This window comes from Mobula hypostoma, chromosome 18, assembly GCF_963921235.1.
Source record: "Mobula hypostoma chromosome 18, sMobHyp1.1, whole genome shotgun sequence".
NCBI lineage: Eukaryota > Metazoa > Chordata > Chondrichthyes > Myliobatiformes > Myliobatidae > Mobula > Mobula hypostoma.
In genome coordinates this window covers 28,038,413-28,051,950 of record NC_086114.1, presented here as the reverse complement: position 1 = coordinate 28,051,950, position 13,538 = coordinate 28,038,413, and the positions used below count along the sequence as shown (strand labels likewise).

Sequence of the window (13,538 nt, the reverse complement as noted above, 5' to 3'; positions counted from 1 at the left end):
AATAATCCTTGATAACAAGGATTTAAATTTCTTCGGCTTTATTTACAAAAGCAACATTCTTCAACATACCTGCAATGATCACCAAGTTACATTTATGACATTGGCTTGTGCAGAATTTTAAAACCTAGTATGCGAAGCCAAATAAGTATTAGGAATGCATTTCACTCAAAATAAAGTAACACTAAATTTAGGCAGACATATTGTAAAGGCAGTTTTCTGGCCTTCAACCATTCTCAGGTGAAACTAAAGGGCATTTTAATGAAATTCTCAAAAAAGACTGAAAGAAACAGAGCAATCCTTCACACTATACATTTTGTAAAATCACATTAAATGGAATATGCAAAGTTTGCAACTTAGTATTCAGTGGATGATAAAGCTCAAGAAAAATCTTGGCTCCATCTGCTTCCATATATTCCTCTGATCTACCCGCCTTTTTGAGTTTTCAATGAGAAACAAACCTTTGCATCTGGTCAGGCGCTGCAGGGCCATTGTGTACATCCCCCTGTCCATATTGGTTATATACAGACTGCTGTGCAGTTGTTGACGGAGATATTGAAGTTGGGGGTGGTGCTGATCCTGGTGGTGGCCTCAAAGGACCTACGCAAAACAAAAATCACAATTTTAAATACCACAAGGAAAAAAAAAACGTTTTTTCTGCTGATGCCATCTCAACATTAAACAAAGAGAATTTATATCCTCCTTAAATGCAGAACTGAAAATCTGCTTTTTCAAAAAACTAGCAAACCCTGGAAACCCTAGAATTGTATTTTTGAAAATGCCAACAGTAATGGTTCCAAATTCATATAAGCCACACGTTTGTATAAAATTGACAATTAGTTAGGTTCTATTTAAAAGAAACAAAAGATGAAAACTTAAAATCAGCTGTATTTTTTAATATAATTTATCCTGTAGGTCACTGCTTTCACTTCTGCAAACCAGAAAAATAACTGAATTTCTTGACAAGAGTACACGAAAATGGCGAGATCACACTGAACTTGTTTTCCCCACTTTGGAATTTTACATTTACTGTGTAGAAAAAATTTCACCATTAAGGTATTGCTGCAACCCTGAAAGCTCTTGGCAATGAAGGGGACTGTAGCGAGAGCTACACACAATGAAAACATTTGTGTTTAAACAGCTTGCTTAAACAAATTGTAGCAATTCATTCTTTCATTATTAAAATTACCATACTACCAACCAAATGACCCCAGTATTTGAAAGGTTTAACCTACCAGACATGACAGCCTATTAAGCAGACCCTTACAACTCACTTTTACACCTTTAGTAAAGACCAGATTAAAATCTTGTTACTGATTATTACAGATTTCAGCTTAGACAGATGCAAAAGCACCTCTGCTCAAAAAGTATGTTGCTGGGGAGAATGCAGCATGGGTGAAGGATTAAAGTTATCTTGTTACCAACCAAAGGACCCCAGTTCAGAAGTCGACATTCAGCAGAGGCCTTCAGGAGAACAAGCGTACATCTGCCAATAGAGGCAATTCACTTCCTCCAATTCAACTTGAAATTTCTTTTCAATATTTTTAAATTAATTTTCTACATAGAATACAGAATTCAAGAAAAAAATATATCAAATACATGATACTGAATCGCACATACAAACTCCTTACTCTATATTCAAATTGATTGACTCATAATATTGAAATATGGTAATTATATGGAAAAAAAATCTAACCCACTACCAAGACCGAAGCTGATTAGTAAAGAAGAAAAAAGAAAAAAAAGTATATTATTAGCCATCATCTGTGCTTTACTGGCAAGTCAAAGGTTTTGAAAATAATTCAAAAATAGTTCAAAAAAAGTCCCCATAATGTTTGAAAGTCTTGCTTAGATTCAGAAATTGAACACTGAATCTTCTCTAAACTTAAACATCACATCACGAAGCCATTGAATCTGAGTGGGCGGGACCGCATCTTTCCATTTCAGCAAGAGCGCCCTCCTAGCTTTAAGAGAAATAAAAGCCAAAATGTGCAAATCAGATTTCTCCAAAATAATATCCTTTCCTCCAACAATACCAAATAAAGCGGTCAAAGGATTAGGCTTAAAATTTACTTTAAAAAGTACAGAGAATGTTTCAAATACTTTTTTCCAATATTTTTCAAGAAGACTTGGGCATGTCCAGAACATATGAATGATGAAGCTTCTCCATTATTACATTTATCACAATAAGGAGATATATCCAAATAAAAATGAGACAACTTATCCTTGGTCATGTGAACCCTATGGACCACTTTAAATTGTAGGAGAGAGTGGCGGGCACATAACAATGAAGTGTTAACCAATTTAAAAATTTCATTCCAAGTTTCCTCAGAAATTGAAGTCTGTAAGTCTTGTTCCCAATTCACTTCCTCCAATTTAACTTGAAATTTAACAACCTTATTTAATTGCAAACAACAGGAATTCTGCAGATGCTGGAAATTCAAGCAACATACATCAAAGTTGCTGGTGAACGCAGCAGGCCAAGCAGCATCTATAGGAAGAGGCGCAGTCGACGTTTCAGGCCGAGACCCTTCGTCAGGACTAACTGAAGGAAGAGTGAGTAAGGGATTTGAAAGCTGGAGGGGGAGGGGGAGATGCAAAATGATAGGAGAAGACAGGAGGGGGAGGGATAGAGCCGAGAGCTGGACAGGTGATAGGCAAAAGGGGATACGAGAGGATCATGGGACAGGAGGTCCGGGAAGAAAGACAAGGGGGGGGGTGACCCAGAGGATGGGCAAGAGGTATATTCAGAGGGACAGAGGGAGAAAAAGGAGAGTGAGAGAAAGAATGTGTGCATAAAAATGAGTAACAGATGGGGTACGAGGGGGAGGTGGGGCCTTAGCGGAAGTTAGAGAAGTCGATGTTCATGCCATCAGGTTGGAGGCTACCCAGACGGAATATAAGGTGTTGTTCCTCCAACCTGAGTGTGGCTTCATCTTTACAGTAGAGGAGGCCGTGGATAGACATGTCAGAATGGGAATGGGATGTAGAATTAAAATGTGTGGCCACTGGGAGATCCTGCTTTCTCTGGCGGACAGAGCGTAGATATTCAGCAAAGCGGTCTCCCAGTCTGCGTCGGGTCTCACCAATATATAAAAGGCCACATCGGGAGCACCGGACGCAGTATATCACCCCAGTCGACTCACGGGTGAAGTGATGCCTCACCTGGAAGGACTGTTTGGGGCCCTGAATGGTGGTAAGGGAGGAAGTGTAAGGGCATGTGTAGCACTTGTTCCGCTTACACGGATAAGTGCCAGGAGGGAGATCAGTGGGGAGGGATGGGGGGGACGAATGGACAAGGGAGTTGTGCAGCACATCTTTCCCTCCCCCCCTCTCTCTGCATTCCGCAGGGATCGCTCCTTTGTCATTAGAATGCTCTGCACAGAGCGGCTCTGATAAGCTGCTTATTGCTGAATTTTTTACTTTCACTGAAGGTATTAGAAACCAAAATATCTGATCTTAATAGAAGTAAACTAAAGAAATGTAAAATTTTAAATGGCAATACTTTATAAAATAATCAGGGAGCTAAATCCCTATTCATAAATTCCTGCAATATGCAAACTGTTAAAATTAGATACAATTTTGCTGTTATCTTCCAACCAAAGCAACGATCAATGAAATCTAAATAATGGAATCTGGAATACAAAATAATTTCATACACATCTTAGAAATAGACTCTTAATACGTGGGGGAGAAATTAGCTTTTAGTTGCAGGCACACAATCCCAGAATCCCTTGAAGGCAGAAACGGGTGAAATTATGGGGAACAAGGAAATAGCAGACAAGTGGAACAGGTACTTTGGATCTGTCTTCACTAGGGAAGACACAAACAATCTCCCAGATGTAATGGTGGCCAGAGGACCTAGGGTAACGGAGGAACTGAAGGAAATTCGCATTAGGCAGAAAATGGTGTTGGGTAGACTGATGGGACTGAAGGCTGATAAATCCCTAGGGTCTGATGGTCCGCATCCCAGGGTACTTAAGGAGGTGGCTCTAGAAATCATGGACGCATTGGTAATCATTTTCCAATGTTCTATAGATTCAGGATCAGTTGCTGCAGATTGGAGGGTAGCTAATGTTATCCCACTTTTTAAGAGGGGGGGGGGGAGAGAGAAAGCAGGGAATTATAGACCAGTTAGCCTGACATCAGTGGTGGGGAAGATGCTGGAATCAATTATAAAAGATGAAATAGCAGCACATTTGGATAGCAGTAACAGGATTGGTCTGAGTCAGCATGGATTTACGAAGGGCAAATCATACTTGACTAATCTTCTGGAATTTTTTTGAGGATGTAACTGAAAATGAACAAGGGAGAGCCAGTGGATGTGGTGTACCCGGTATTGGGGGTAGGGTACTGACATGGATAGAAAATTGGTTGGCAGACAGGAAACAAAGAGTAGGGATTAACGGGTCCCTTTCAGAATGGCAGGCAGTGACTAGTAGGGTACCGCAAGGCTTGGTGCTGGGATCGCAGCTATTTACAATATACATTAATGATTTAGATGAAGGGATTAAAAGTAACATTAGCAGATTTTCAGATGACACAAAGCTGGGTGGCAGTGTGAAATGTGAGGAGGATGTTATGAGAATGCAGGGTGACTTGGACAGGTTGGGTGAGTGGGCAGATGCATGGCAGATGCAGTTTAATGTGCATAAATGTGAGGTTATCCACTTTGGTGGCAAGAACAGGAAGGCAGATTACTATCTGAATGGTGTCAAGTTAGGAAAAGGGGAAGTACAACGAGATCTAGGCATATGTCCTTGGCAGCAGGCAGAATCAATTCTTCACCAACAGTGAAAGGCTTCTTAGCCTGAGCAATACAGCTAGCCACCAAGTACGACGCTCTCGGAGCTGCAGCATTTGTGGAGGTGGTGGCTCTCAGCACTTGCTTCTGTCTCACTTGCTCACATTTTTTCCACTCAAAAAATTCAATGGGTTTGTCTTTAGTGCAGGGTGCTTGGACTCAAGGTGCCGAAGCAGTTTTGAGGTCTTCATTGCCTCATTAGACAGCTTGTCTCCACATATCACACACAGGGGGCTTGGAGCATGCCAGTCACGGTCACAATAAAGTCATATTTTATGTACGACTCGTCGTATTTTCTGTTGAAGGAATTTTTTTTTGCAGTCTCCGCCTCAGCTGTCTCTGCATTATCATCATCGCTAGGCCTTTTATGTCCCCTACCATCTCTTCCATAAGAACTCTCAAGCGACGTTTGTTTTTTTACTCATCGAGTAGTTGTAGGTTAATGCCCGACTGCTGTATCGACCTAGCATGTGTCCAAGTTCAACAGTGCATGACAGGGAATGAGGAAAGGTGCAGTTGACTCATAACGTTTCTTCGCGGCCTGGTAGCACAAGCTTTGCAGCCCGGTGACCCCTGGAGTATAGGAACAAAGAGGTCCTTCTGCAGTTGTACAGAGCCCTGGTGAGACCACACCTGGAGTATTGTGTGCAGTTTTGGCCTCCAAATCTGAGGAAGGACATTCTTGCTATTGAGGGAGTGCAGCGTAGGTTCATGAGGTTAATTCCCGGGATGGCGGGACTGTCATATGTTGAAAGACTGGAGCGACTGAGCTTGTATACACTGGAATTTAGAAGGATGAGAGGGAATCTGATTGAAACATATAAGATTATCAAGGGATTGAACACGCTAGATGCAGGAAACGTGTTCCCGATGTTGGGGAGTCCAGAACCAGAGGCCACAGTTTAAGAATAAGGGGTAGGCCATTTAGAACGCAGTTGAGGAAAAACTTTTTCACACAGAGAGTTGTGGATCTGTGGAATTCTCTGCCTCAGAGGGCAGTGGAGGCCAATTCTCTGGATGCTTTCAAGAAAGAGTTAGATAGAGCTTTTAAAGATAGCTGAGTCAAGGGATATGGGGAGAAAGCAGGAACGGGGTACTGATTGTGGACGATCAGCCATGATCACAGTGAATGGCAGTGCTGGCTCAAAGGGCCGAATGACCTACTCCTGCATCTGTTGGCTATTGTCTATAATTCCTCCTTAATGAAGGTAATGTCAGCCAGAAAAGTGCAGAGCAATTTTTCTTTAAATTCCAGATTTTATTTTACTTTTGGATCAGTCATGGATTTAAAATTACTTCAGTTTAGGAAACAATCCTTTCAAAATGCCTACTACAAAAGTAAATTTTACCTTAAAATTAATAAAATATACTAAACAGTTCAATGTTGTTTTCATCAATATCATCCAATCCCTCCTTTGCTTAGTTTTAAAAGTACTTTAATTTGCACTTCAAAAATCATCATTACTTACTCAATCAATATTTTTTCTTGTAGGTGGAATGAATCTCTTTTCAACAATCTGAAACATGACTAATGTAGGACTTCACTATTAGGCAACAGAATTCAATTACACTGTTGGGTTTCAGCTTCCTTCAACAACTGAATGAACATTTCCGTAAAGATGTACAACTTGGCATAATGTCTAACATTTTTAAAGTTTCTTCAATCTGCCTGATATTCAGCATTAGTAAACAAAGAATACAGATTGAAAAACTAGAGCCTCTAAAGAAACGTTTCATTATCCTATTTAGAATTCACAGCAAAGAATATCAGCATCTTTCAAGTCAAAGGAAATCATTCATTCAATGAAAAATTAGAGACAAAGACCTTTGCTAAAACCGCATTTAGCGAATTGTGTGCAGTTCTAGCCATCTAACTATAGGAAGGACTTCATTAAACTGCGAAGGGCAGAGAAAAGATTCACAAAGTTGCCAGAACTGGACTGCTTGAATTTTAAGGAGACTGGATACTCTAAGGTTGTTTTCTCTGCAGTTTAGGAGACCGAGGGATGTACATATAAAGGTTCAGAAAATCATGAGAGGAATAGATAAGGTGCATGATCCACTTCTTTTCCTCAGGGTAGGGGAGTCTTAAAAGAGGGCATGGGTTTAAAGATGAGAGGAAAATAATTAAAGAGAACCAGAGGGCAAATTTTTCCCCAAACAGAGGTTGGCATGGGTAACAATCTGCCAAAGGATATTTTATTTTCTTCATAGATACAGCACGGAATAGGCACTTCCGGCCCTTTGAGTTAGGCCGGCCTACAACCCCTATGACCATTGATTAACCATGACTTAATTACTGGACAATTTACAATGACCAATTAACCTACTAACTGGTACGCCTTTGGACTGCGGGAGGAAACCAGAGACCGGAGAAAACTCATGCATTCCATGGGGAAGACGTATGAGCCCCCTACAGAGGATGCTGGGATTGAACTCCCACACCCCAAGCTGTAATTGTGTCACAATAACTGCTATGCTACATGGTACTTAGTGGCGAGTACAATTTACAATGTTTAAAAAAATAATTGGGCAGACAAAAGAATAGGTAAGATTTAGAGGGATACAAGTCAAATGTAGGCCAATGGGATTAGTTCAAGTAGACATTATGTTCGGCACAGAAGTTGGGCAGAAGGGCCTGTTTCCATTCCGTATCGCTGTTCTACGTTGGATCAATTGTGTTTTAATTTCATTTCATTAAATACCTTGTGGCACAGCATTTTGTTGGTAACCTTGGACAGGTCCATTGTATGGTCCATATTGCAATGGCGGAACCCCAGTCATATGCTGGTTGTCATATGCAAACTGTTGGTACCCTTGGTAACCAGGTTGAGGCTGCCCATAAGATGCCATGTGACCCTGCTGATTCATCTTTATTTGGCCAAGTTCATCCCCAAACTGATGTTACCTGAAATTAAGAGGGAGGAAGAAAAGCACACGGTCAAAATTCTCATTACACTCTAAAAACTTCTACATTTTTCATTACAGGCAAAGAGCACGCTCACCCTAAATAAAACTACTCAATTTCTTATTAACTTAAGTGCAGATGACATCTTACACAAATAGAAGATAGACAAATCATGCTTTGCTATTAATTACACATTATTACCAGTTCCTCAGTCAGACTCTTCTCTGGAACTGGATTGAAAAGTTTAAGTGAGAGCCAAAATATGACAAATTTTCAGTTTGAATAAAATGGTAAAATGCAAAACTTCAAATGCTGAAAATCTTAAGCAAGAACAGATAATACTTGAAATACTCAGGACAAGTTGCATATGTGTGAAAAGAAACAGCATCTGTGTTTCAGGTCAAATACTTTTGTTAGAACTTCAGGAGACAAATGAATTTCTATGTATACCTGGAATAGATTAGCTAGTTCTAAATCTGTCTATATCAGTTTCTTAACCCACATTCAGGACCACTTCTCTTCAATCCCCTTGCCACACAAGTAAGAGTTGCCTTACCATTTTGTATCTATGCTGATTTGTAACAGCTTCTCAATAATGAAGCAGAGAAGACTGGCAAACCTTTAGCTATAAGCACAATGGGAAGTCTCCATATTCTAACAGTATCCAAGAATCACTTTTTGACAATATTATTGCTGTTACAAGACAAAGTAACAGATCTTGCATTATGAATTCTCGTGTTTGAAACCAAAATGTCTGGTCTTGGCAATTACGCACAAATTCCAAAAAGTGATTCTTCTTTAAATTACACTGACCTATGGTGACTTCCACTGCTATTAACAAATGTTATAACATAACTGTGTTCTTCCGATCAGGAGCATCAAAATGTGTGTATTTTGCAGACAGCAGTTCATGTTTTAAATAAATTAATTTTCAGATCTAAAAAATCCTAACATGTTATGTGAAAAATAATTTATCTCCAGGCTGCAAGATAGCAAAAGCAATTAAATCCTGGCTTGTATTGTTTCATATCCTTAAGTATTTATCACATTGAAATCAAACTTTGCTGCACAACAGAACAAGATTAAGTTTAGTGTTAAAATTAATGAGAGAAATGTTTGCTATTAATTGATAATTGTCTTTGGATTCTTTCACTGCTGCTCCAGAAATACTCTCATACAATGGTACCAAAAAATACAAAATTTCAGATTATTTTTGGTAGAAGAATCTGGGATCAGCTAAAAGGTGCTGAACGTGAAAATAATTATTTTGTACTTCCAAAACTGAGTTGCTTTTGCTAACACCTGTCCATCAGGTGTCATAACACAGTAGCAGATTTTGACTGTAAAGGTCAAGGGCCCATTGGGAGTTAACCAGATGATTCAATTCCATGAGCTCCAATATCATTCATAAGCCTTTTGGGGATTGTGTGATTTTTGAGAATTCTGAAATATTTAGGATCGACTTCGTAGCTCAGTATATGTCATAAGATACAGGAAGAACAGCAACTGATCGCGTATCAGTCATAAAAGCCCAATTAAGAATAATCAAATATATGACATCTGGCTCTTAAATTTGGAATGACTTTACCGAGATTATTCCAAGAATTCCATCCAAAATTATTTCCAAGTGTAACAAAATACAACGTACACAAATGTCAAACTTTTCCATACCATTGCAATAAAAATCCACAGGTTCTATTATACAGCTGAAACAAAAACTTTAAGAAACAAAAAAAGACCAAAGCGTTTAGTTCCGACAATAATCAATAGTCAGAACACAATTAACTTCAATAGGTTCAATTTAATGTCAGAGAAAAGTATACAGTATACATCCTGAAATTCTTCTCTTCGCAAACATCCACAAAAACAGAGGAGTGCCCCAAATAATGAATGACAGTTACCATGAACCCCAAAGCCCCCCTAACTCCCCACTCTCAGGCATAAGCATCAGCAAAGCAACCGACCCCCAACAATAATCAAAAACTGAGATGCAATCAGGCAGGAAACACAAGATCAAGCAAATTGCCAATTTTTTTGTCTCAATCATTTCAATTGACTTCAATAGCATCTCAATCTACAGTAATCTGCTATCCAATTATTCAGAAATCCTCACTGTTCAATACTTGGCCCAATTTGAGTACCAAGACTCATCAGAATCCCATCCCGGCACTCCTTTGAAGTATCCATATTCACTGTAGAATTTAATAAACTGCCACAACTAAAAATACTAATTAAGGTGGCTGGTATATTAATAAAATAACCAGAGAACCAAAGAACACTACAGCACAGAAAACAGGCCATTCGACCCTTCTCGTCTGTGCCAAAACGTTATTCCACTAGTCCCATTGACCTGCACCCAGTCCATAACCCTCCAGTCCTCTCCCATCCATGTATCTATCCAATTTATTGTTAAAACTTAAGAGTGAGCCCGCATTTACCACGTCAGATGGCAGCTCGTTCCACACTCCTACCACTCTCTGAGTGAAGAAGTTCCCCCTTAAACCTTTCCCCTTTCACCCTAAAGCCATGACCTCTCATATTTCTCTCTCCTAATCTAAGTGGAAAGAGCCTATTCACATTTACTCTGTCTATACCCCCTCATAATTTTGTAAACTTCTATCAAATCTCCCCTCATTCTTCTACGTTCCAAACAATACAATCCTAACCTGTTCAGTCCTTCCCTGTAACTCAACTCCTGAAGACCCAGCAACATCCTAGTAAATCTTCTCTGCATTCTTTCATTCTTACCGATAAACTTCCTATAGTTAGGTGACCAGAACTGTACACATTTGGCCTCACCAACGTCTTATACAACCTTCCCATAATATCCCAACTCCTATACTCAATACAAACAACAGGAATTCTGCAGATGCTGGAAATTCAAGCAACACACATCAAAGTTGCTGGTGAACGCAGCAGGCCAGGCAGCATCTCTAGGAAGAGGTACAGTCGACGTTTCAGGCCAAGACCCTTCGTCAGGACTAACTGAAGGAAGAGTGAGTAAGAGATTTGAAAGTTGGAGGGGGAGGGGGAGATCCAAAATGAAGGAGAAGACAGGGGGGGGGGAGGGATGGAGCCAAGAGCTGGACAGGTGATTGGCAAAAGGGATATGACAGGATCATGGGACAGGAGGTCCGGGAAGAAAGACGGGGGTGGGGGGGGAGAACCCAGAGGATGGGCAAGGGGTATATTCAAAGGGACAGAGGGAGAAAAAGGAGAGTGAGAGAAAGAATGTGTGTATAAAAATAAGTAACAGATGGGGTATGAGGGGGAGATGGGGCATTAGCGGAAGTTAGAGAAGTCGATGTTCTATACTCAATACTTTGATTTATGAATGCCAAGATGCCAAAAGCCAAAACATCTAATAATCTGGAAAATCTGCCAGTCCAAACCATGCCATGTTTTTGGAGTTACACTAAATAGTTAGATTTCCTGTTACTTACATTATATGAACATTATTGTTTTTCAAAAATCTGAGGATGTTGTACAGGACTATTGTAACCCTCTCAACGGGCTCGTACGCAAACTTGGCAAACAGCCAGGTGACTCAGCAGTGAGAAGGTCACCTTTTATAAACAATATACACCTAGGGTCGGTATGATCGGGGGCTCAACCAAACAGGAACATCATGATGTTCCAATTAAAGGAAGCTTGATTTGAATGATTTCAGAATCAGAATCAGGTTTATTATCACCGGTACGTGACATGAAATTTTTTAACTTAGCAGCAGCAGTTCAATGCAATACATAATCTAGCAGAGAAAAAAAATTTAAAAAAATAATAAATAACCAAGTAAATCAATTACAGTATACATATGTTGAATAGGTTTTTAAAAATGTGCAAAATACTGTATATTAAAAAAAGTGAGGTAGCATCCAAAGATTCAATGTCCATTTAGGAATCAGATGGCAGAGGGGAAGAAGCTGTTACTGAACCGCTGAGTGTGTGCCTTCAGGCTTCTGTACCTCCTACCTGATGGTAACAATGAGAAAAGGGCATGCCCCTAGGTGCTGGAGGTCCTTAATAAAGTACGCTGCCTTTCTGAGACACCGCTCCCTGAAGATATCCTGGGTACTTTGTAGGCTAGTACCCAAGAGGGAGCTGACTAGATTTACAACCTTATGCAGTTTCTTTCAGTCCTGTGCAGTCGCCCCTCCATACCAGACAGCGATGCAGCCTGTCAGAATGCTCTCCACGGTATATCTATAGAAGCTTTTGAGTGTATTTGTTGACATGCCAAATCCCTTCAAACTCCTAATAAAGTATAGCTGCTGTCTTGTCTTCTTTATAACTACATGTTGGGACCAGGTTAGATCCTCAGAGATCTTGACACCCAGGAACTTGAAACTGCTCACTCTCTCCACTTCTGATCCCTCTATGAGGACTGGTCTGTGTTCCTTTGTCTTACCCTTCCTGAAGTCCACAATCAGCTCTTTCCTTTTACTGACATTGAGTGCCAGGTTGTTGCTGCGGCACCATTCCACTAGTTGGCATATCTCACTCCTGTACACCCTCTCATCACCACCTGAGATTCTACCTACAATGGTTGTATCGCCAGCAAATATGTAGATGGTATTTGAGCTGTGCCTAGCCACACAGTCATGTGTATATAGAGTAGGGCAGTGGGCTAAGCACACACCCGAGGTGCGCCAGTGTTGATCGTCAGCGAGGAGGATATGTTATCATCAATCCGCACAGATTGTGGTCTTCCAGTTAGGAAGTCAAGGATACAATTGCAGAGGGTGATACACAGGCCCAAGTTCTACAACTTCTCAATCAGGATTGTGGGAATGATGGTATTAAATGCTGAGCTATAGTCAATGAACAGCATCCTGATATAGGTGCTTGCATTGTCCAGGTGGTCTAAAGCTGCATGGAGAGCCATTGAGATTACATCTGCCATTGACCTATAATGGCGATAGGCAAATTGCAATGGGTCCAGGTCCTTGCTGAGGCAGGATTTCTGTGTAAATACTGCCCAGACACAATTATCGGTCGGCAAGAAATAACAGGTCGTATACCACATAAAATTATAAAGAAAGTATATTATCAATATCAGCTTTATCAAATTGTTAATAAGAAAAAGAAAAGAACAAATGAACTCTTCTCGGGCTTCTAGCCAGGTACAGGTATTGATTCTAACCACATTTCGATGACAAATTCTGCTATCTTCATCGGGGATGATGCCTGGGCATGTCTAGTCTGGCAGTATTTGTACTCCCATCGTCCTTTCCTCCCGACTGGTTAGTCAAGTTTCCGCTGTCCCACCTTGTTTACAATCAATGACACACAGGGAGGATTCCCCCGAGGCCTTTTGTCAGTGGGATAGATTTTGTGAATTACTACTTCACTAACCATTTATCAACGATGTGGTCTCCTTTTGTCAGGATTTGTGAGCATCCCATCACAAATTTGACCAACTCTGTAAAAACGAAAACCAACATCCAGCTAACCCCGGAGGACATAATGGTCAGTTTCAATGTGGTGTCCCTGTTAATGAGAGTTCCTATTAAAGACAGCTTGGTCCTCCTGCAGTCAAGTTTGATAAAGGTACCATTGACCTTAGAACACACCCTTAGATCAACATACTTCCTCATAAGGGAAACTACAATGGACAATTGGACAGAGTGGTCATGGGATTGCCCTTGTCACCGGCTATTGTTAATTTCTACATGGAGGACTTTGAGGAAAGGGCTCTGAGTTCATTGCCCTTATACTCCAAATGCTTCTTCAGATACATCGATGACACCTTTGAGGTGTGGCCTCATGGACTCCAGTAGTTCCATCCAAACATTCAATTTATGATGGAGAAGAAGAATGGTTGTCTCC

At 40.4% G+C, this 13,538-nt stretch overlaps 1 protein-coding gene across 6 annotated transcripts in view; it reads right to left on the bottom strand.

Moving 5' to 3' along the window:
* Window positions 1–13,538, bottom strand: part of sec24c (SEC24 homolog C, COPII coat complex component) — a 103,483-nt gene that overhangs the window by 53,966 nt on the left and 35,979 nt on the right. For all 6 annotated transcript variants that reach the window (XM_063070647.1, XM_063070642.1, XM_063070648.1 and 3 more), the window contains exons 2-3: window positions 7,507–7,709; window positions 459–597 (exon numbers count right to left, since the gene is read on the bottom strand). In XM_063070647.1, coding sequence (XP_062926717.1) covers window positions 459–597; window positions 7,507–7,672 — 305 coding nt within the window. In that variant the 5' untranslated portion in view covers window positions 7,673–7,709. The remainder of the gene's footprint in view (window positions 1–458; window positions 598–7,506; window positions 7,710–13,538) is intronic.